Genomic DNA, 23,909 nt, shown 5'->3' with positions numbered 1-23,909 from the left:
TGGCAGTAGCCATCTCTGCCCACGCGGTAGCAAGAGCAGCAAGGAGGGTAGAGAACGGTGACGCCCTTTGCAGAGGACGCTCCCAAGAGGAGGATTCCGAAGGACAGGAGGAGGAAGGACGACAGCTTCATGGTGCTTGTTTGTCTTGGAGCTTGATAGACAGACAGAGAGATGTTCTGCTTGCTTGCTTGCTTGCTCGAGCTAGGCAGAGTCACAGAGGTCCTTTGGAACTATAGACTGAGAGAGGTGCTCCTTCTGTTTGCTTGGAGAGATAAAGGCCCTTCTGCTTGCTCGCTTGTAGAGGTAGACAGACAGAGGTTTTCTGCTTATTCCATGGAACTTCACAGACAAAAGTCCTTTTGCTTGCTTGCTGGAAAGCTAGACAGAAGACGTCTTCTTCTGCTTACTTCTTTGGAGCTAGACTAAGAGGTCCTTCTGCTTGCTTGCTTGGAGCTATACAGACAGACGTCCTTCCCTCTGCAGCTATGTATACTGATGTGTACGATTGTCAGGTAGAGTTGACGAAAGTCCTGCTTGCTTGCTTGCTTGCTGCAGAGCTAGGCGGAGGTGCCTTCCTTCTGCTGCTGTGTAACGCTCTGCTGTAATGGTGTGCATGGGATTGTTAGGCAGGGTCCTGTAAGAGTCCAGGAAACCAGTTTGTCGCTGGTGTAAAAAAAACAATGGAGGATTTCGTGGAATTGGCAATGAGAGAGAGAGAGAGAGAGAGAGAGAGAGAGAGAGGGAAGGGCGGTACAATAAGAGGTGCATGACGTGAATACTGAACACGAACTCCCAAGAATATACTATTATGTGTTTAGTTTCTGCTTTCTTATTGTATTTTTGTTTGTTTGTTTATACAAAGAACTGCTGTTTGATTATATATATACATATATATATATATATATATAATATATATATATATATATATATATATATATATGTGTGTGTGTGTGTGTGTGTGTGTGTGTGTGTTGTGTGTAGAAACGCTGCACATATACGATTATGTTAATGCATAAATGTGTTTGTGTGATATACATACAATTAAACTACTCGGGTAACAAAAAAAAAAAGGGGGGGGGGGGATAAGCAAGAAACGCATCTCTCTCTCTCTAAACAGTCACTAAGAGAGAAGGAACAAGTTTACGTAACTATATTCTTCAGTACAAAATCGGCTGGCAACAAACAAAAAAAAAAAAAGAAAACTTGGTACCTACATATTTCCGCTTTCGTAATCTCCCAGGTATGCGAGAGAGAGAGAGAGAGAGAGAGCTTTTTGAGATTCCCCTTCACTTTTTTAGCCTTTTATTTTACTTTCATTCCAGCTTCTTTTATTAAATATTGCTGTCCAATCACTATAACTTTTTACTTGCATTTTACTCATTCTATTTACACACACACACACACACACACACACACACACACACACACACACACACACACACACACACACACACACATATATATATATATATAATACATATATATAAATATTTATAAATATATATATATATATATATAATTATATAAATTTATTAATATATATGGTTATATATTATTATATATATTATAACAGAATCACGAAAGTTAGGAACGTGATAAATCCATAAATAAAGATAAATGCCACGAAGGAAAAATAAACGAAGGAGTCTGCGAGATCTTTCGGCTGAAAAGCCCTTTACTGAAGCAGCTACTTCGTTTATTTTTCCTTCGTGGCATTTATCTTTATTTATATATATATATATATATATATATATGAATATATATATATATATAATATATATATGAGGGTGAGTTACGTCTCTGGTACAATTTACAGAAATCCGGAGATTTAAAGAAAAGAAATGGACGACAAAATCAGCTCATTTTTATGCATATGGAAAATACAGAATGAAATAAAAGTTTTCAATTTCGTTGACGCATTTTGGAGGATTGCATTATTTTAAAGCATTAAAACAAAAGCATTTTAAGGAGGTTTATAATTTTCATATATATAAAAACAAAAGCCATAAAGTATTTTTTGCTTCTATATCCCGTTCAGACGAGGAACGAACGAATCGCAACACGTGTGATGGGATGGGGTTGGTTCAGTTAATTTTAGTATACAAAACGCACTTGAACGTTTAACGTCACGTTTATATTTACCGAACAAATGATCGATTTTTTTGAGCCAGAACACCATTTAAAGATATTCATAACATAATTAATTAGAATTGATAAAAAATAATAGTATGAAATAAGGAAAACAGTTTGATTTATTCACTCTTTTCTTTGAAAAAGCTGTTTTTCATCGTTGCAGCCGTAGTAATGAACGTAGCCTTGACGTCATAGTTCTTCCCTTCTTCCTTCGCCCTTAAGGAATTTAGGGCTAAAGTACACCAAAACAAACCCTGTTCGTCCTTGTGATTTACCCTCTTTTATTTCGGCAATTCATTAATAAATTTCGCCAAAATGAAGCGGCCATATCTGCAGGAAAAGTCGTTACTCCCTCGAATTGCTTCGGTGAGTATTGTTACGAAGTAAATTAGGTGTTTAATATGGTAAATAGGCCTACCTACCTAGGTTTGCGTAGGCTTTAAATGCCGGACCAGATGTGGTTTTCTTTCGATCGTATCGGTTAATTTAATGAGCTAAATTGTTTTATATTTAGGTAGGTTATTTTATCCTATTATCTTACGAAAAATCTAATTAAAACTCTTAGACTTTGTCTTTCTTAATTTTTTAGCCTCTATTGTGTACGGGCCAGTTCTAGAGGAGCTTTGCATACTAGCCTAGGTAATAGGTAGGCCTACCTAAGGCCTACTGCTGTTGATAAGTTAATAAATTACGCCTATTACTATTTAAATATTATTAAGCGGAATAAAATATTCAAAGTGTTTTTCTAAGTAGTCTAAGGTTAAGCTAGGCGGATGATTCTGTTAAATTAGGCCTGTTATTTAAATGTTAGGCTAGGTATTATAAGCGGGAAACTACATAGTATTTCAAAATATTTTTCTAAGTAAGGTTAGGCTAGGCTATAGTGCAGCCTACAGTCTCTCGGCGGCCACGTTGATACGCATCGACGGCCAGGCGCGCTTGATAATTCTAATGAAATAGATCTAGCCTAGTATTAGGGTAAAATGCCAAATGGCCACCTGGCCTCTACCGTAGCACGGTCACCTTCCCAAAAAAGTACTCTACCTAACACGTCCCGTAACCCAGGATACATGTTAGTCAAGAGCCGGCAGCGTCCGTCGAAGCAACACCTCAAAACCTCTAGTTCTTTCCTCTTGAAGTCAGTTTTTTTCTCCTAAGTCAGAAATTAAGACCTTAATCATTTAGTAATCCTACAGTTCAGGGGTCCAAATTCACTGCTTTCTTGTGTGTGTGTTTTAAGTTTTCTCTCCTAATGTCAGTCTTCTCTTTACAGATCTCCAAACAGATGTAAATGACCAAACGGTGACATAGCAGCCACTTCCTGAAAAAGTGCTTGATTTATGCCATTATTTTGTAATTTAGGAGAAAACACTCGAAGAGGAACATAGAGGCGTTGGTGTGCTGCCTGAATAGGCCACAACCCGTGACTGATGCTCATGGCAGCGAATTCAAGTACTTTTTTGGGAAGGTGGCCACGTTACAGGATCGGTGGCTGCTATGTCGCCGCTCGGTCATTTACCCTGTATTTGCTAGGAATTGAGCTGTTTATCAGCTCACACAAGCAGAGATTTGGGTAAAACTTTACTTTAGTTGCATGGCCTGATTTCTGCCAGTTGCTTTTGCCAAGACAGGTTACTGCCATTTTTGGGTGGGGTCCAGAGCCCCCTCCCCCCATTGAGATCAGAGCACGCCGCCCTAAGTTAGGTAGAGTAGGTAAGATCTGGTTAGGTCAGGACCTGGCTTTATGGGAAAGGTTGTTGCCATTAATGAATGAGGATCCTGTCCCAGTCGACGAGTTGTAGGAATCGGGCTGCGCAACTAAAGTAAAGTTTTACTGAGATTTACACTGTTCTCAAAGTTCTGTGGGTCCGTATCCCCAAAGACATGTTTTTGTTTATTCATGTTCCCCTCTTTTAGCTATTCCATTTGTTATTTTACAATCTATGCTTCTGTAAGCAGATAAACTGCTCATTTTTTCATTGTTTTCCACAGTTCAATAAATATTTAATAAATCTGTGTGCTGATCTTGACTTTGTGTGTTGCAGTGAATTTGGACCCTGAAACTGTAGGATTACCATATATGTCAAGTATTTTTGTATTTTGTATAACTGTGGCTAATGCTTTCGGAGATGCTTCAGGCTAGGTAGGGGATGGTTTCTTAGATTGAGTTCAATTAAGATTCGGTAAATGTAAAGGAGATGGCTCCCCAGTCCTAAGGACATGGCATTCAAGGAAAGTCTAAGTTTGTTTTAGTCTGCGGAACCTGTTTCCATCATTCTACACTCGTCCAAGTATGGAAAAAAGTGTATATAATGCAGCACAGGTGAGATGATTTGAGAAATCTACTGGTAATGGGAAAAATTTACTGTCTATTGTTTATATTTTTGCTTTCATTTCCTTATAGGGGCCTTGAGGATGAACTTAAAAACATAAATGAAAGATGGTGAGTTTCTTTGCATTTTCAATTTTGAAGGATTTGTTTATGGTGCTATAAAGGATTTGGTAGAATAGGTTAAATCATTTCTTTTTGTGAGAGTGTTTTCCATTTACTACATGTTCCATGTAGTGTTTAGTAAGATTATTTTTTGCCTACTTCAAGATGTAAGTATATCTATTTTTTATAGTAGATTTATTTATTTGTGTTGTAGTATGTTAAAGGTTATTGTAATCCTGGTTTGAATGCCTTTAATATAGATTTATAAAGATAATTCATTTTGATTTTACTGAGATAGATTTTAATATTTCAGTATGTGAAGGAAAACAAAAATGTGGACATAGACGAACTAACAGACTACCTGATGGAGAATTTCAAAGAGTTCCACAATAAAGTCCGGCACAAATTCATGAGTAGCGTTGAAAAAGGTAGGTTGGGATGTGGCCATTGTCAATTGCATAATCAGTGCATCGTGTTACTGTTTTCTTTTAATATCATAATTTCTATTGGGTCATAATATTAATATAAATTTGTAGAACAGGTTCACCCTTTCTTGCCAAGGGCAACCAGATTCGCTAAAAAGCAGCACTAATATGTAGTCAATGTGCCTCGCAATTGAACTTCCCAGTTCCAAGGGGCCTTTATTCCTCACACTGTTGGACTACGGAAGTCTCCGTAAGGATGTTGTGCAATTGGAACTTTAGAAGTTCAAGCGAAGATGCAATACATTTATATCTACATCATTAATTCTTTTGTTTTAAATAGTGACATCTCTTCTTTCTGTATTTCCCTTCATCTTCTCTTTCTTCCTAGTGAACACTCTATTCTTTGGAAGCTTGAATTTCAAGTCGGTGGCCCCTGTGGACTTGTTCCATATGAATGGGGTTTGTCTTCTGAATACTGGCAGTCCCCAGTTTATGACGGGGGGTTCCATTCTTGAGATGCGTCGTAAACCGGAATATTGTCGAAAATTGTCAAAAATCCTAAGAAAACTTTACTTTGAATGCTTTGTGTTTATATTGAAAACTATGTAAACTACACTCTTATCGTGTTTTTCATAAAAAAAACCCCTTCAAATATTGTTTGTTCCGACACGGCATACAAACCTTCGGTCCTTTTACAATAGGAAGGTACTAGCGGCAGCTGGATAGGTCGTAAGCTTTCGAACAAGGGGTTCGGTAGTTAACTGCTTGTCCGACAGGCGACGCGCGCGCGACTGGGAGGTAAACAAATCACTTTTGCTTTCGGCCTGCTGGCGTGTGGACGTGTATCATCGCTCTCTGCCCGCTTCATCGTCGTTTGCTTTCGCATGATTGTATTTTTCTTTTTCTAATTATCTAGTGAAACTGAATTGTAAGTACAATCATTTCATTGAATTCTTTGTGAATTAAGGATCTTGGTGTCACCACGCCCTCCGATTACCCGAGTGCCGGGACTGAAGGGCGTAAGTGCGGGAATTCATTTTCCCAGAAATGATCCTCGTATTGTGTATGCTCGGTGCCGAGGGCGGGAGCACTCGCTCCGAGCGTAGATTGGGTTGGAAATGTGTAGATGAAAATCGTAAGTAAGTGCTCTTTTCATTTATATTTTTTTGACCTCCTGTATGCCCGTTGCCGAACGAATACGCTCGGCACGGAAACTTATTTAGTATGGAAGTGGAAGGTCGCAAGTACAGTGTTCTTTTTCATTTTCATATATTATTTTGATTGTAGCAATACTCATTTTGGATCAAGTTTCCGAGCTTACCCGGAAATTGATCCTTCCCCCTTTTATTTTGAATGAAGTGAAATCGCAAGTGCAGTTCTTTTCATTTTCTTTTTTTTTTTTTTTTTCATTTTTATTGAGATTGCATTGTTTACTGGGATCAATGTTTCTGCTATTCCCGGGAATTGATCCTTCCTTACCCTTTTTAATTTTTTTATTTTGTATGAAGTGAAATCGCAAGCGCAGTAGTCTTTTCATTTTCATATATTTTGATTGCATCAATTCATTATGGGATCAAGGTTCCAGAAACCTTGATCCATAAAGGTAAGGAATTGATCCTTTCACCCTTGCGCTCGGTACCTAGGGCGCAAATGCGCTCGATCCGAGCCCTTATTCATTGTGAAGTGAATCGTATGCAAGATGCATTTTCATTTTAATCCCTTGTTATTGATTGCAATCAATATTTATTTGGTTCAAGTTCCGCTCAGTCAGGGAATTGATCCTTATGCCTTGCATTCGGGCCGATGGCACGATTGCTCTCGGGCTCTTATATTGTTGTTGGGTACATGGGTGCTGTGCGGGATGGGGAACGAGAACCCCCCCCCCCCCCCCGCTCAGCTCCCACAGTGGCCCTTTCTTCCCCTTGGGGGGGGGGAGGTTATCGGCGTTCTTCTCCTCGCCCGATCCGTTCGAGCGCGGGGGAGGGCGCTCGGTCCCGCCCGATGTACAATTGTATTAGGGGTCTCCACTCGTTCGGAGAGGGCTCATCCCCCCCCCGCGCGAGGGGACTTCCCCCCCACTAATCGCTACTACTGTTATTTCCGCAGGTGCTACTGCCACGAGGGTGGACCTTGGTGAGGTATGGGCGTCCTTCATTTGCAGGGCGTGCTAGTGTCCAGGGGCTGCGGTTCTATGTCTGGGCCTACTGCGGTCACCCATGGAGTGGTGACCACGCAACCAGGTGACGACGTCCCTCCTCACCTGGTGTACTCGCCTCACGTGGTACAGTCTTGCCTACAGCCGCTGTGAAGTGCCGTTCGCCGTACCGAGAGGGGGGCGTGCCGCCGCCGCTCGTGGTTGCCGCGCTGCAGCGACCACACTCCGCTGCCCTAGAGCTCGCCCCTGGACCTGCTGCCAGTACCAGGATGTTGCTGGCTGCTGCTCCACTTCCTGTGTTTCCGGTGCTGCCTGCCGTACCTGCCGATTCTGGGCTGACTGTCCATGCAGTTGCTGCGCTGGCTGTCCCTGTCGTTGCTGCGCTGGCTGTCCCTGCCGTTGCTTGCGCTGGCTGTCCCTACGATGCTGTGCTGGCTGTCCTGCTGTTCTGTTCCTGAGATGCCCATACCTGCTGATGTCGTCCCTGTTCGTGGTGGTACTACCCCAGACTTTGGTCTGTCTGTACAGGTGCGTCCGGGCCTGTGGCTTCGGCTACAGCAGACCCCGGCTCCGCCCTGGATAGCAGATCTTACTCTGTCCTGAGGAAGCTGACGAGAAGAGGAGGAAGGTGTCGTCGTCGTCGTCTTCATCTTCTTCATCGTCGTCGGCTGCCGCCTCTTCCCCTTCGACTTCTAAGGCTTCACAGCCGAGGAAGAAGAAGGTTGCCTCCTCCCTCCTAAGAAGTCTCCCTCGGGAGCTTCTCGGGACCCGTCTCACCTCGGTGGGACGGGAGGGTTCCTTCCGCTGGTCCTCCTGCTCCTTCGGGTGAGCGGGGCCCGTCTCTTCTTCCGCAAGGAAGACGACTACGGGACCAGATGGGGTACCGGCTAACACCGGTACTTCCTCGCCTGGTGTCAGTGGTTTCTGCCACTGCATCAGGGTCCGTCTCGGCCTCGTTCGCGGGAGGTACCGAGGTGTACGGTCGCCTACAAGCGACCGTGCAGCAGGAACCACCTCTGAGTCCGCTCAGCGTCAGGTTCACGGCACGGGGGGCGGAAGACTGGTGACAGCCCGTTCTTATGCGACTCTCACCAGACCAGCTCTCACTCTCGCGCGAACAGCTGGCTACCCGGGGACGTGACGGTCCCACGGACCGACCACGGGCTGAGGCTGGGAAGAGGTCCTCTCCCGTTCGCGGTGCCAGCCACGGCTGGAACCAGCGACGTGACGTGCCGTGAGGACAAGCACCGGTCTCACTGTGACAGTGGAGCCTGCAGGTCGCCTGACCGTCGCTCTCACAGAAAGCGAACGGGTACGGCAACCAGCACCAGCTCTTCTGATACTCGAGATCGGGGCCGCTGTGCTCAGTGCCACCGTCCTCCACAGGAGACGGTTCGACCAGGCCTGCAGCTCGATCGCCAACCGCGGGTTGACGATCGCCTGCAGCCCTCAAAGCCTGCTGGTGCTGCCAGCGAGCAATGAGGGAGCGTGCAGGTCTGCCTCTCCCGTACCTTCAACCTCCTCGGGTTACACCGGGAGGAGCGAGGTATTGAGGAGTGATCGTGAGGGGTGCGCCCCTCATGATCCCACCACAACGCCCTACGTGCCATGCACGGTTTCTGGGACCGGCCAGGACGTATGCGCAAGTGGATGGGGAAGACCGAGAGGGCTGTCGCTGTTCCCCCTTCTTAGGAGGAAGGTTCTCGGAAATGCTCTTGTTCGAAGGGCTTAACAGGTCCCACTCTGCAGATGCTGTGACTTCCGAGATCCAGAGGGACTTTGTCGAGGTTATGGCGCTGATTCGTCAGCACAATGATCTCGGGGAAGGATCACCGCTCCCACCAGCAGAGCCACGTCTCGGCTCGAGTCGTTTTGGGGCCCGAGAAGGGAACCCAAATCGACGGTGGGTCTGCCGCGATCGGAGCTTGCCGACTGGTTGAACCAGGTAGTCTCTCGTCCCCGACAAGAAGGCTCTCTCAGTTTTCTGGACGGTTCGAACAAGCTACTTCACCTCCTCTACGCGACAGAGGCGTTTCTACGTGTCTTCGGACACCGTATTTAAATACCCCTTCGGTCCTCCTGAGGTTTCGACCTCGACGAGGACTGGATGAGTCGGAGCGGTATCGGCTCTCTCCTGTCAGGTGTCGATTAGCCCCACCCAGACGACGTTCACAGTGGAAGGACGGCGTTTCCCCCTCACCTGCTGCCGGAAGTAGGGGGGTGCCTGGCCAGCCATTGGGCAACTGGCAGCGCCACGGCGCCGAGACCTCTGGATTGTAGATGTCCTTCGGGAGGGAGATCTATTAACCTTCGAATCTCGGTCACCCCTACCTCACCTCCAACCCGGTCCAACAGCAGGCGTACGTTCCAGGGGCATCGAAGGACGTAGCATTGAGACAGGAGATCAAGACCATGCTGAGCAAGAGAGCTGTAGAAATCGGCACGGATCAGTCACCGGGCTTTTACAGCCGACTCTTCCTGGTGGAAAAGTCTACGAGAGGCTGGCGCCCGGTGATAGATCTCTCTCCCCTGAACCGGTTGGTTCGCCAGACCCGGTTCACGATGGAGAGGCACGCGCAGTGCTCGACTCTATCAGGGAGAACGATTACATGCTTTCAGTGGACTTGAAGGATGCGTATTTTACAATACCCATTCATCAGTCCTCCAGAAAGTACCTCCGCTTCATCTCGACGGGACGGGGTACCAGCTCAGGCCACGTTGCTTCTCGGTCTCCAACCGCCCCACACGGTGTTCACGCGAGTGTTCACTCTGGTGTCTGCTTTGGCCCATTCGCACGGGATACGTCTGATGGGGTATCTCGACGATTGGTTAGTCCTGGCGAGCTACCGCTCGCAGTTGCTACAGGACAGGGATCGACTGCTCGAGTTCTGTCGCGATCTGGGGATCGTTCTGAACTTCGAAAAGTCCGATCTCGAGCACAAGCAGATGAGTACCTGGGTATGCGGATCGACACGGTAGCAGGCGAGTCTTCCCCGCAGACTCGCGGATCAGCAGATTCAGCGAGGCAGCCAACCAGTTCCTGTCTCGGCAGGAACAGGTAGCTCAGCGATGGCAAGTCGTGATCGGACACCTGTCGTCACTCGGGAAGCCAGTCCCTAACGGGCGTCTTCACCTGCGGTCTCTTCAGGGAGACTGAAGGAGAGTTGGTCACAGGCGACGGATCCCCAAGCTTTCCATTGTCACGGACACAGGAGGTGAGGCAGGACCTAGCCGGGTGACTGGGACGACAGGAACCCCTTAAGAGGAGTGCCTCTGCGCACTCTCCCCCCCACCCCCCGGGACATGCAGCTGCTCTCAGACGCATCGACCGAGGGATGGGGCGGCACACACCTGGAAGAGTTGCGGACTTCAGGAGTGTGGTACGAGAACGACAAGCACCTTCACATCATGTACTGAAACTCAAGGCAGCGTTCCTCGCTCTCCAAGAGTTCCAGGACCGCTTGATGGGACACTCAGTGGTGTTGATGTACGTCAACACCACGGTGGTGGCTTACGTCAACAAATAGGGGGGGCCTAGTGTCTCTCCCGTTGTATCAGTTGACTGCGGCAGGTGCCACGAGTGGGCCGAGGCGCACTCAATAGAGCTGTCGGCACGCTACATTCCAGGGAAGGAATGTAGAGTTAGCAGACACGCTCAGGCCGTCGGGATCAGGTGATAGGGACCGAATGGTCTCTACACCAGGACGTGGCGGAAAGGCTCTTCGACCTGTTGCGGCGACCAGTCGAGGATCTGTTCGCCATCCGGCACAACAGGAAGCTCCAGGTGTTCTTCTCGGCGTGCGGGATCCATGGGCAGCTGCAGAGGACGCTCTTCAACACCCGTGGGACGACCTCTTCACCTATGCCTTCCCCGTTCAGCCTGATTCGCAAGGTGATCAGTCGAGCACTGGTCATCCCGAATCTCAGGATGATCCTGATGGCTCCCAAATGGCCACAGGCCATTTGGTATCCGGACCTGCTGGCTCCTTCTCGCAAGAGAACCGAGAGAATTCCCCATTGGCACAACCTTCTCGCCCAGCCACACGGTCGAGTCGGTACCACCGAGCAGTCCAGTCCCTACGTCTTCACGGCTGGCTGTTATCACCATCTCTTGCGAACGAGAAGCTTTTTTCGTAGCGCAGCAACAGAGATGGCTGGAAACGTCCGTCAGTCCTCTGCAGCTGTGTACCAGGGAAGTCGGCCGTCTTCTGTGGTTGGTGTCGTAGACGGGGCCTATCTCCTCTCAGAGCCACTGTCTAGCAGGTAGCGGTTTTCCTCGTTTTTCTTCGCCGAGGAAGCTCCTCTAAGTTCCCACAGTCAAAGGATACAGAGCGCCTGACGCTCGTCCTGAAACTGACGGGATTGGACATCTCGAACTCGTTCGAGATCTCCTTGCTTAAGAGCAGCCTCCAAAGGTCTTGCCAAACCAGGGACTCACAAGACCCTCTTCTTGCTGGACCTGGCATCGGCGAAGAGAGTACGGGAACTTCATGCAGATAATGATGTGGATGAGATGCTGCTTTGTCCTGGGAGACGCTACGGCGCTATCTGAAGAGAACCTTCGACACCTCGGGCCTGAGTGTCGACGCTTCTTCGTTAGCAACGGGGTCACCAAGAAAGAAGTATCAAGAACACTCTTTCGTCCTGGCTGCGTGAGGTCTTCAGGAGGGCGTATGAGGCTGAAGGTAGTGACGACATCCGTACGTCCCGTCCGAGAGCTCACGAAGTCAGAAGTATTGGCCCCTCGTTGGCGTTTCGTAAGAACTTCTCCGTGGCGCAGGTATGGAAGGCAGGGGCCTGGTACAACCAGACTACCGGCACCTTCCTTATACCTCTTGGATATTGCCCATAGGTCCTTGGATCGGTTTCCTTAGGACCCGTGGTGGCTGCTCAACACGTCGTCTAGCTAACCCAGACCCTAGCAGGCTGAACAGCATCGAGCCTGGTGTGACTGTATGAATAGATAGTGAATGAGAAAGGTGACTGGCTTCTCTTTCTATCTTTTTCTCTACCCCTCTACCTGTGGGTAGAGGGATACGGTCATTACCCTGCTGGATAAGGACGAGATGCCGGTGAGCTATATGACAGAGCCCCATCCTATCCCTTTCATTAGGGATAGGAGCAGAATATCCACCACTTCCTTCTACAAGGGGGGGAAGTGGATGCCTACAAGAGTCAAAACCATGACTTTATCTTTGCTCCTGTACAGGAACAAGTTCTTACATTGCTGGTGTACGAAGAGATACGCTTGCCTCTCTCTTAGTACTCGGTCCAGAGGTCTGACCATGACCTGCTGTGCACACCCCGATCAATCGGACAGAGGCTTGGATCCCTCCCTCGCTCTTACGACCAGGGAGGCTTCCAAGGTTGGGCGAACACCAGTCTGTTCACAAAAGACTCAGATTCCACCCACCAAGAAGTGAGTCTTCCTATTGTAAAAGGACCGAAGGTTTGTATGCCGTGTCGGAACAAATGACAATTTGTCCAAAATTGCATTTTTCCTAACTATACAAACCTGAGGTCCTTTTACACATAGCCCCACCTCATGCCACCCCTCACTCTGCAGTTTTTGCTTGGGCCAAAAGCAAAAGTGATTTGTTTACCTCACCAGTCCGCGCTCGCGCGCCTGTCGGACAAGCAGTTAACTACCGAAACCCCTTGTTCGAAAGCTTACGACCTATCCAGCTGCCGCTAGTACCTTCCTATTGTAAAAGGACCTCAGGTTTGTATAGTTAGGAAAAATGCAATTTTGGACAAATTGTCATTTACTTTATATACTCTTGTAAAGTTTTATATTAACAGACTAATTATATGTTTTGTATAAGGATTTAAGAGTATGTATAAAATGAAACTGAGAAATTTTATTAAGTATGGCACTTGCAAAATATTTTATAATATAAAAAAAACACTCCACACAACGTTGATCATTTTGTATTTTCAAAATTTGCAACCTTATTATTAGTTTTTTATTCTTTGCAGCATACCTATGGCATATCTACAACAACCCAGACGATATCCCTGACAGTGAGCCCGAGGAAATCATTGACAGTGATGGAGGAGGCCCCGACATATTAGAAGTAACCGAGGTTAGTAAAACCTTACGTACCTACTCTGTGTCAAAACAAGTAGACATCAAGTTTGATTTTATATATGTACATAATACAGTGGACCCCCCAATTCGTGTTCTCCGGATTCGCGGACTCACACATTCGCGGATTTCTCTCGGGAACGTTTCCCCGCATTATTCGCGGAAAATTTGCACATTCGCGGTATTTTTCTATGAGATATATCCACAAATTCTTGTTTTTTTATCGATTTCATCATAAAATGCACTTTTTGTGATAAAACTATTAAAAAAACCAAGAATAAAAATGTTTAGTGGGTTTTTCTTGAGTTTTAACAAACAAAATAGGCTGTTTTCAGCGTTTTTATAGGGGTTCCAACTATTTGTGGGTTCTAACTATTCACGTGGGGGTCTGGTACACATCCCACGCGGATACCGGGATACCACTGTATACCCTGTAGGATGGTAGTGCCATCTGCAGCTGTCTTGGTATACTGTAGGCATTACTTAAGGTTCTTTGCTGCATCCTTTAGGTACCTATTTGCAACCCCTTTCATTCCTTTTACTGTACGTCCATTCGTATTCTCTCTCTTCTATCTTACTCTCTTCCTTCACCTTGAAGTTGTTTCATGACCTCATAGGTTCTAGAGCTTGGCCCTTGGCCTAGTCATAATATATTCCATTCCATATAGTACATAATAAAGTCAAGGCATTTTTGAAATCTCAGCAAAACTTGTTATACAACAGTGTCTCATTAATGGAGACATTTTGAATTTGCTCCTTGATATTGTTTTGACAAATCTTTATCATTGTAAAATGTCTTTAGTTTTCCTTTGTAAACTCTATTTCTTGAAGACACTAAGGTGTGAATTTTGTGAATAAACTGTGAAGTAAGCAATTCATTAGCCTTTTGTTCAGTATTTGTACTTAAGCTGTTTTCTTTTTTGTTTTAGGTGAATGACAGCATGAATGAAACTTTGAAGAATATGTACAAGTCAAAGAGCTCCACACCAAGGTAATACGTAACTTTATGGCGACCCTTATTTCCTTTTTATTTCATATTGGTTTTGGAAATGTCATTTAGCATCAAGCATAGAGAATTCTTGACTCGATTGAACGCAGTTCAGGTAGAAATAGGTGAAGAACATATTTAAAGGAGAGAAGAAAAATTCTTTCTGTATGATTGTACATAGTTCAGATAGAAGTAGATGAAGAACTGATACAGGAGAGAAGAATTCTTTCTGTATGATTTTACATAAATTCAGATGGAAACTGATGGAGAAGACATTCACAAGAGAGAAGGAAAACTTGTACAGGAAACACCAGACTAGATTGCTAACGGAAGCCATGGGAAGGGTATTTCTAAGAATGCATGAGTGGTCAAACTGAATATGGAAATATGCAAGGCATACTGGAAAGACCTGACTGAACTGGTATAACAAAGTCATCAGGGCATTGGGGATTCCTTGGAGTGCTGTTGGAATTGATTGATTGATTACCTTTGGAAAAAACACTTCAACATAAGGACCTCAATATGGCAAAGTTAAATAATGCTGATGTATAAATCAGAAAGAAAGATCAGTTGATTGTGTTTGTTTAGAGAAAGGATAATCTTGTAAAAGTGAGAAGAAAACATCAGAACTGCTTTTTTGAGCAAAGCTGATAAAGTGAGCATTTTAGTCAAATTAAGCATATATCCTTTGATGCCATAAAGAATGTGGCTTTGTAATATTTAGGGAAGTAGGTACATAGCTAAATCAGCACTGTTATTATGATTATACGTATATATAATGCAGTTGACATAACACTGGCATGTAAAGTGCAGTTATTTTCATTAATTCCACACTGGGCTGAATATTGTCTAAAAAATATTTAAAAGCAATTACTCTATGAGAAGAAATTGATTCTGTAGCAGAGAAGAGAGGATCTAGAAATTTAGAAGTGATAGGCAACTAAGAATAAGTGACGTCAGTTGCACCCTTGTTATTCTGGGAAAACCCAGCTTCCAAGAAGAGTGTGACTGAAACAGGAGGGAGCACATTTTACTGTTAAGCTCTGCTGCATTACTAGTCATTCAGAGACATTTGAAATTCTAATTGTTCTGGAAAACCAGGGTCCCATTTTAGGCTATAAGTAATACTGTACTGTTGATAGAAGCAGTAGAAGAGTATGTATGAGCATCCTCGTAGTTTGTTTTTATTTCAGATAGCAGTTTTTTTTTCCTGAGTAAATTAGCAAGTGAAACAGGAAAACAAGTTTTAGTAGAGGTTCATCCATAGAATGTACGTTACGTTAATTGTATGTAATTGATCTCTTCTTTCTTAAAAACTGATTTCTTTTCTGTATTTCAATTATGTAATTGATCTCTTCTTTCTTAAAAACTTATTTCTTTTCTGTATTTCTCATTACCTTCTGTTATATACATCTTTCAAATGAACTATGTTTGGAGGCTTGAATTTTAGTTAATGTCCCCCTGTAGGCTTGTGGAAACCTCTCTAATAATAGTATATCATTAGCAGAAAGGCCAAGTGAAGCCTTTAGATTGAAGAAATGTGTTTTAAGGCAGAAAGAACAGAATAGGGAAGATTTCATTTAATAGGGATAGGTACAATTCTTTGTGTTATCACTGTACTACATTAATTTGATTTCCTTCTTCATTACTGTAGGAGGAATGATCGCAATGGTGTTGACCAGTTTCGTCCAGATAATGACCGGAAGGTGAGTGGTTTTTCTCTTGTATATATGTAGTGAGGTTATTTATATCTAGATCTTTCAAGCATTGTTCATTAAACCAGATTACAAAAATTTTCACATAACTTATCCTAAATGTGAGTGAATGCTACAGTTTTCTATCCAGTCTGAGAGGGGATAATGATGTACGTAATCACCTAATTCTTTTGAAAGGATAAATGAAAGCAAACTCAGTGGGTTGATTCAAGTTGGGTACAGGAAATTGGGTTCCACTGGGTGGCTGATAAATTTGTAGATGTCAACAGAATGAAAATTTCTTTGATGAAGAAGTTTTTAACTGCGCTGGATATTAAGTCTAATGTTGCCAAAGTAAACTTTGCAAAACAATTACCCATATTTAGTTATAACCTTCATATAGATTTTATGTTTTTGTTCATTGTGATAAATATTGTTCATATTAACCGGTAGTGGACTTTGTACTGCTAAAGGGCTGATGGAATTCTTACTTTTATAAACAATCATTTTTCTTACCATTTGATCTGAGTGATTACTTCATTTTCTCTCATTTTGTGATGTAGGGTACAATGTTCATGAGACTTTTGTTCTCAACTAATCATCCTCTTATTAATACTTTCCTATATACATTTGAATGCCATATTTTTTTTTTTAGCAATTTTCCTTATACATTTGTTTGCCATACTTTTTTTAGCAATTTATCCATTTCAAAATATTTTGAAGATTTTGTGTCAGAAGCACTCTAGAAATGTTCCAATCATTCTGCCAATTTTGTCCTCAGGGCACAAGGAAGAAGAAGAAGCGGGTGAGAGAGGAAGACATCGAGGAGGCGATTATCAAAAAGAAGAAGAAACAGAAGCTCCCAGAGCAGTCTCCTATAACGTTCGAGAAAATGGCTGGAATTGACTCGCTCAAAGATGTGAGTGACAACTTGCTGTTCTTGTAAAGATTTTATCATCATCAGCTTATTCAGAGGAAGATGAACCCTATTCATAAGGAACAAGCCTACAGGGGCTGTTGACTTGTATACTGTTTAAGCGTAGGGATGAATCTTTTTGTCATAAAAGAATATGGAAATTCTCCTTTAGTTTCTGAAGGCAAGATCTTGAATATGCAAGACCAAAGGTCATTCTTAAAAGTTAAGCCACTTTTGGGGAATGGTATTATTATTATTATTGTTATTATTATTCTGAAGATGAACCCTATTCTTATTGAACAATCCCATGGGGGACATTGACTTGATATTCAGGCTTCCAAAGAATTATGTATAGCATTCATTTGAAAGAAGTAACTGTTTGTTGTTTTGCCGTCTTGGTAAGGCTGACAAGCAATTAGGAATTTTTATATATAGTTAATCATTTGTTTTATCATATACGTAAACTGGAAATGTATGTTATTGCTGTTCATTTTTTGAACTGGGTAAAAACTTAGGTTGTAGGAAAGTATTTTTGAAATTATTAAAAAAATATATTTTTTTGTTTCAGAAAATTTGTGACCTAATTGCAAATATTCGCAGACCCTCGGTTCTTCAGCCTCTCCAGAAGTCCGTTCTTGTCACTGGTCCCACTGGGAGTGGGAAGACAACATTTGGCTTTGCTCTTGCAGGGGTAAGCAGTTTGTTTTTTAAAAACTTTTTGCATCAGCATCTGGCCTTAGACAATTTGGAGGGGTGTGGCCTTTCTGAAAGTAGCAAAATCCTTGAATGTTTTCTAGACCTAATAGTTGACAGCAATTTTACATAGTTCCTAACCTAAACTAACCTGTACTGTACACCTTAGAGTCAGTTTAAGAGATCTGTTAGAATATTTATTACATCCAGAATGGCAGCATAGGAAAAAATAATCATGATATGGTAGCAGATTAGTTGTGGTCTGAGTTGCTCATTGTAGCGAATAAAACCATTTTGATGAGCTAAGCCTTTCAGATAGAAATGACAATATTCTTGAAGTCATCAGGTATACTTCTGTGCCATTACTACTTGAAGCTTGCGTGTTTTACGAAGTAATTCTCCATTTGGGGATAGTGCTGTCAGTGTACCTCACATGGTACACTGTAGGCATTACTTAAAGGCCTTTGCAGTGTCCATTCAGCTGCTAACTGCAACCTCTTTCATTCCATTGACTGTACCTCTGTTTATATTCTCTTTGTTTCATCTGACTTTCCACCCTCTCTAACAATTATTTTCCAATGCAAGTGTGAGGTTTTTTTCCTGACACAACTTTCCAGCCTTCTTACTGTCAATTTCCCGCTTAGTGCTGAATAACCTCTTAGGACCCAGCGCTTGTCCTGGGTCCTATATTCTTTTTTTCTATTCAAAGTAATTCAGCCTCCTTTAATCAACAGACTGCGGAAGCCCTCATCTATCGCATCACATCATCAGAGTTGTTTGGAGGACCCACGGGAGACGTTGAGGGAAAGCTCAATGAGATATTTGAGCAGGCTGCTTCATTAGCACCGTGTGTTATCCTGATAGAAAAGATTGACCTCATTGCTCCGAAAGATGGCAGCGCAAAAAGTCTGGAGAAGAGGATTAGTGTTCAGCTTTCATCTTGCCTTAGTGGTGAGTTGTATCAAATTTGATAAAGTAGCATTCTTGGGTTCGTGTTTGATAAGCTAATGTAAAACAACTAAGCACTCTTGAGTATATTACCCCTGTAATGTGTGACAATTAAGAACAATATTCTTTAATAAATAAAGGCTCTTGTGTTGGAATGGAGCTGTGCTTACAGAGAATGTAAATAAATATGAGTACAAAGTTGCCTCCTATGCACAGAGGTATTCACACTAAAGTCCTTATAAGATTTTTTATCAGTTCTTCACAAATATTAGGCCACAGTTCAAGTAAATTGTAGGCAACCTAGGCAGCTCAGTATCTTGTCTCAAAGGCATCCTTTTTACAGTTGAGTGGTAAAGTATTTAATTTGAGGCTAGTTTTGCTCAGTTATTACTGATCAACTTTGTTTGGGCATAATGATCAGCAGTGCCAAAGACTCGCAGACATTAAATTCAGCTTTAGCTGTAGCAGAAACATGTTAGCTCTAGATCTGGTACAAGACTAGAAATGTGTGCAGGCACAGATCAGCCGGAGACAAACGTTTGACAGAACGGCTGGACTGACCTGCCATTCTGATCAATAACACCTTGAGCCAAGGTAGCCTAAAAGGTCAATACTGAAACATCTAACAACAAAACTGAGGATTTGCACTGTGTTCGAGACAGTACAGATTGTTTCTTGAAACCTGGAGGTTCCCAACCGAATTGTTAAACTGATTGAATTGTGGGAGGGAGGGAAATCTCGCATTTAGGTGAATGATCCTGTGGTGGGTTAGTGCACTGAACGTCATGTAGTGCACTGTAGACATTACTTTCTTTCATTCCTTTTATGGCACCTCGGTTCATGTTCTTACTGTCCACTCTCTTAACAATTGTTACATAGTGCAACTGTGAGGTTATCCTCTTGTTACACCTTTAAGACCTATTTATTCTGTTTCCCTTTCAGCATTCAATAACCTCTTAGGTACCAGTGCTTGGCCTTTGGTATAAATTGTACATTCCATTCCACTCGTATGAATGAATTGACGTTCAGTATGTCATGACAGAATTTTTGTTTCTCATTCTCAGCTTTAAAAGCAAAATACAAAGATCAGCAAATAATAGTGATTGGTGAGACAAGTCATCCTGAGAACATGGATTGGGATTTGCGCAGCAGCTTCGACGCAGAGATATTCATGGCCATTCCCTCGGAAGCTGCCAGATACGAAGTCTTGCAGGTGAAAACACAGAAAATACAGTGCCATTTTACTTATACTTTTTTTTATTGTTATTATTTTCTGTGGACAATTTTTTTTAAGCATAAATTAATTTGTCTTCAGCATTTTGTAGATGCTATGTCAAGATGTTCACTATGTTTGAGACCTTGAAGAAGAAAGTACAAATGAAAATGAAAGATGTAAGTTTCTGTGTATATAATCTTATTACTAGCATTGTTATATTGTTAAATTTTTTTAAAGCATAAAACAATTTGCGTCCATCTTTCTGTAGCTGCTGTGTCAGGATGTTAACTATGAGGGAGACCTTGAAGAACTAGCTCATCGAACACCTGGTTATGTTGCCGGGGATTTGAAGAGATTGATCGAAAAGGCTCAGAGTCTAGCCTGGAAGAGGTAAAGAGCCTGCGATTAAAGTAGTAGCCAAATATCAAGTGATGTCAAATGAACCAGTATGCAGTCAGTGTGCCTTGCTATTGAATTTCTTGGTTCCAGAGATCCTTTACTTCTCACACAATTAGTTTGTTTAACAGTCTCCCTGAGGATGTGCAATTAGAACCTCAAAAATTCAAGACAAGATGCAAAGCATGACTAGCGTAAAACAATTCTCTTTGTATCATAATAATTCACTAACAATTTTTCCTAATAACTAATATTTGTTCATACACGAAACAAACCTTCGGTCTTAACATTAGGATTTACTAGCGCCAAGCTGGAAACCGGTAGAATTAAAATTACACTTGTGAGATCCAGGGACTAATGGCATCTATACCAGGTCACGGAGCATGTATACCCAGAATGCCCACGGCTACCTGTGACCCACCAGTTATTTTCCTACCGCCTTTAAGATAAGACGTGTTACTGTCTATCTCATTTAAAGCCGGTTTTTCAGTTTGCGTTCTTATCCATTTCATTTTTTATTTTCATTCCTTTTCTCTCCAAGTGTGATCAGTGTGTGGTAAGAGTGTATACGTGGTATGTTGGAGAATTTTGCCTCAACATCGGGATCGTCTACCGTTTCGAAGAGGAGACAAAGGAAATGCCCAGGAGTCAGTGGCTTTCCATGTTCTAGGTTCCTAACTTCGGTGTCGACGGATCCTCATCCAACGTGTAGTAGGTGCAGGGAAAACGTTATGTACGGTTACTAATCGTTGTTTTGTTTGTCGCGGTGGTCGGTGGAACAGTGGAAGAAGTTCTATGGGGAAAAGCCAATACAAAAGGAAGGGGGTGACGCCATCTTTGGATGACCAAACCTTACCGGCTTCTTTGTATACGTAATAAACCAGGCTGCTCCATATGTTTCTCCACCTGCTTTTGATTTGTCTCATACCCCTTCGGTTTCTCCTAGCGGTTCTGTATCGGAAACGTCAGGAGGGGCCTTGGGTAATTTGTTCCGATACGTAATACAAACCCTCGGTCCTTTAACAATAGGAAGGTAACTAGCGGCAGCTGGGACGGTCGTAAGCTTCGAACAAGGGGAGAACGGTAGTTAACTGCTTGTCCGATCGTGCAGGCGCGACCGCACAGCGCCGAAGGTGAAGAATCACTTTTCTTGCTTTCGGGCCGCGGGTGTGAAGGACGTGTTCGTCATCGCTCTCTGCCCGCTTCATCGTCGATATGCTTTGTTTATATTGCGTTTTCTACTAATGGTTGGTTTGACTTGAAAATGAAACTGTAAGTACACTGTTTTCATTTTCATTACTTAATTATGAATCACATGGAGCTATCGCCGTAGAGACGGCGATTTCCGCTCTTTTCATGAATTGAACCCTTGAATTATGTCTCGGTGCCGAGGCGGGCGCACTCGCGCCGAGTCATGTATTTTGGGTTTGGGCGAAAGTGTGTAATTGAAAGATGTAAGTACTCTTTTTCATTATATTTTTGCCCTGTGCGTTCGTTGCCGAGAGCTTGATTGCGCTCGGCAAGAGCCTCTTATTTTGTATGAATAGAATGCAATGAAAGTGGATTCGCAATGCAGTTTTCTTTTCATTTTCATTTATTAATTGCATCAAATTTAATTTTGGATCAATTTCCGCTCTTACCCGGGAATTAATCCTTACGATTTATTGCTGTGAAAGTGAAATAGCAAGTGCAGTATTGTTCATTTTCATATATATTTATGATAGCATCATATTATTATGGATCAAGTTTCCGCTCTTACCGGGAATTGATTTTTCCCTCTTTAAGTTCTATGAAGTGAATCGCAAGTGCAGTATTCTGTTTCATTTTCATATTACTTTTCACTGCTGTGCGGGGGTAGGGGAAGCGAAGGTCTGCCAGGAAGTCGTCGGAAAGCTCTCCCGCGACTCCCTTGGTATCCGATTCTTCGTCTTCTTTCCTGCCCCCCCGCTCAGCTTCCTCGTATTTTGTTTTTGGGGTCTTCCTTCCGTTCCGGGTGGGGCATGTCTCCCCCCCCGTGCGTGAGGGAATCCCCTCTTACTAATCTGTTTGTGCTACCGCAGGTGCTACATCCGTGGGAGACGACCTTGGACAGGTATGGACCACTGCGGCTGCAGGGCGTGCCTAGCATCCACGATCTGCTGCAAAGTCTAGCGAGGTCTGGGGCGGTGACCTTGGAGTGGTCTCCACTACAACCTTCACGGCCGCTTATGCTGCTTCCCCCCGCTGGTCTACACTCCCCATGCTGTGTCGGTGACGCCGTCTGCCGCTTCTAGGGCCGGTCGCCGCCGTACCGAGGAGGGGTATGCCGCCGCCGCCTGTGTTTTCTTCGTGTTGCCTGCCCCAGACTTCCGCTGTTCCAGCAGCTCGCCCCTGGACCGGCCGCCAGTACCACGCTGGCTGCCGATGATTCTACGAGGCGATGGCTGGGCCTGCCGTACCTGTCGCTGATGTGGTTCCGCTACTGGCTTGGCTGTCCCTTCTGTGTTTACCGCTGCCGCTGTTCCTGCCGCTCCTGAGCTGGTTGCTGTTCCTGTCGCTCCTGGTTCCTGCGCCTGTCCATGCTGGTCCTGCCCATGGTGTGTCTTCCCCAGTCCCAGGTCCTTCCGGACAGGTGCAGTCGGGCCGTGTTGCTTCGGCAATAGGCCCGACTCCGGCCTGGATGGAGGACCTGACGACTGTCCTGCGTGAGCTGACGAAGAAGAGGAAGGTGTCATCTTCGTCTGTTGCTGCCTCTTCCCCTTCGACTTCTAAGGCATAAGCCGAAGAAGAAGAAGGCTGCCTCCCCCCCCTAAGAAGTCTCCTTCGGGAACTTCTAAGGGCCCGTCCCACCTCGGTGGGACGGGGGGTCCTTCTGCTGGTCCTCCTGCTCCTTCTCCCCTTCCGTATGGAAGAGATAGACGGGGACCAGAGGAGTATCGGTTAGCTCTGGTACTTCCTCGCCTGGTGCTAGCGGCGATGCCGCTACGCCAGGTTCCGGCTCGGTCTCTCGTTCGCGGGGAGATCCCGAGTGTACGCTCTCCCTCGGGAGACGTGCAGCCAAAGTTTCGGCGCCAGAGTTCGCTCGGCGCCAAGACCAAGGCACGGAGCAGAAGGCTGGCGAGAACCGCTCAGGTGACTCTCGCCAGGCCAGCGGCACCGCTCTCGCAGCGACCAGCTGGTAACCGGGTTTTGTATTCCCCCTAAGAAGACTCCTTCGGGACTTCGAAGGGCTCGTCACATTCCGTGTGACGGGGGGGTGGTCTCTGCTGGTCTCCTGTTCCTTCTGGGAACGGGGCCGTCTCCCCTTCTGAGAAGAAGAAGAAGACGGGGACCAAGGTGTGCTGGCTACCGCTGGTACACCCTCGCCTGGTCTTGGCAGCTCTGCTGCTAAGCCAGGTACGGCTCGGTTTTCTCGTCCGCGAGAAGTTCCGAGTGTACGATCTCCTTCGGGTGACCGTGCAGCCAAAGTTAAGACGCCTGAGTTCGCTCAGCGTCATGACCGAGGCACGGAGCAGAAGACTGTCGAGAGCCGCTCAGGTGACTCTCGCCAGGCCAGCGGCCGCTCTCGCAGCGACCAGCCGGTACCTCGGGTGGACGTGACGGTCTCTGACCGGCCACGGTTTAAGGCTGGGAAGAGGTCCCCCAGGCCCCGTCCCCTCGACCGACGGTACCAGCCCTCGGCTGGTACCAGCGGTTTGACGTGCCGCGAGGACGCTCACCGGTGCTCACGGCGAAAGCGAGCTCTGCAGGTCACCTGACCGCCGCTCCCACAGGGACCGGGCGATACGGTGACCAGCAGCAGCTCGTCTGACGCACGGGACCGGGGTCGACGTGCTCAGTCGAG

The 23,909-nt window shown here is 44.8% G+C and overlaps 1 protein-coding gene across 1 annotated transcript in view; it reads left to right on the top strand.

The window, feature by feature from the left end:
• The first annotated feature begins 2,341 nt into the window (after window positions 1–2,341).
• LOC135209340 (nuclear valosin-containing protein-like) overlaps window positions 2,342–23,909 on the top strand; it is a 47,761-nt gene continuing 26,193 nt past the window's right edge. Inside the window, exons 1-10 of the mRNA XM_064242041.1 lie at window positions 2,342–2,499; window positions 4,881–4,995; window positions 13,127–13,233; window positions 14,165–14,226; window positions 15,878–15,929; window positions 16,699–16,836; window positions 17,402–17,524; window positions 18,261–18,477; window positions 19,539–19,687; window positions 19,959–20,080. Of these exons, the coding sequence (XP_064098111.1) occupies window positions 2,449–2,499; window positions 4,881–4,995; window positions 13,127–13,233; window positions 14,165–14,226; window positions 15,878–15,929; window positions 16,699–16,836; window positions 17,402–17,524; window positions 18,261–18,477; window positions 19,539–19,687; window positions 19,959–20,080 (1,136 nt within the window). The 5' untranslated portion in view covers window positions 2,342–2,448. The remainder of the gene's footprint in view (window positions 2,500–4,880; window positions 4,996–13,126; window positions 13,234–14,164; window positions 14,227–15,877; window positions 15,930–16,698; window positions 16,837–17,401; window positions 17,525–18,260; window positions 18,478–19,538; window positions 19,688–19,958; window positions 20,081–23,909) is intronic.

Source organism: Macrobrachium nipponense, chromosome 37, assembly GCF_015104395.2.
Source record: "Macrobrachium nipponense isolate FS-2020 chromosome 37, ASM1510439v2, whole genome shotgun sequence".
Lineage (NCBI taxonomy): Eukaryota > Metazoa > Arthropoda > Malacostraca > Decapoda > Palaemonidae > Macrobrachium > Macrobrachium nipponense.
This window is presented reverse-complemented; position numbering and strand designations above follow the sequence as displayed.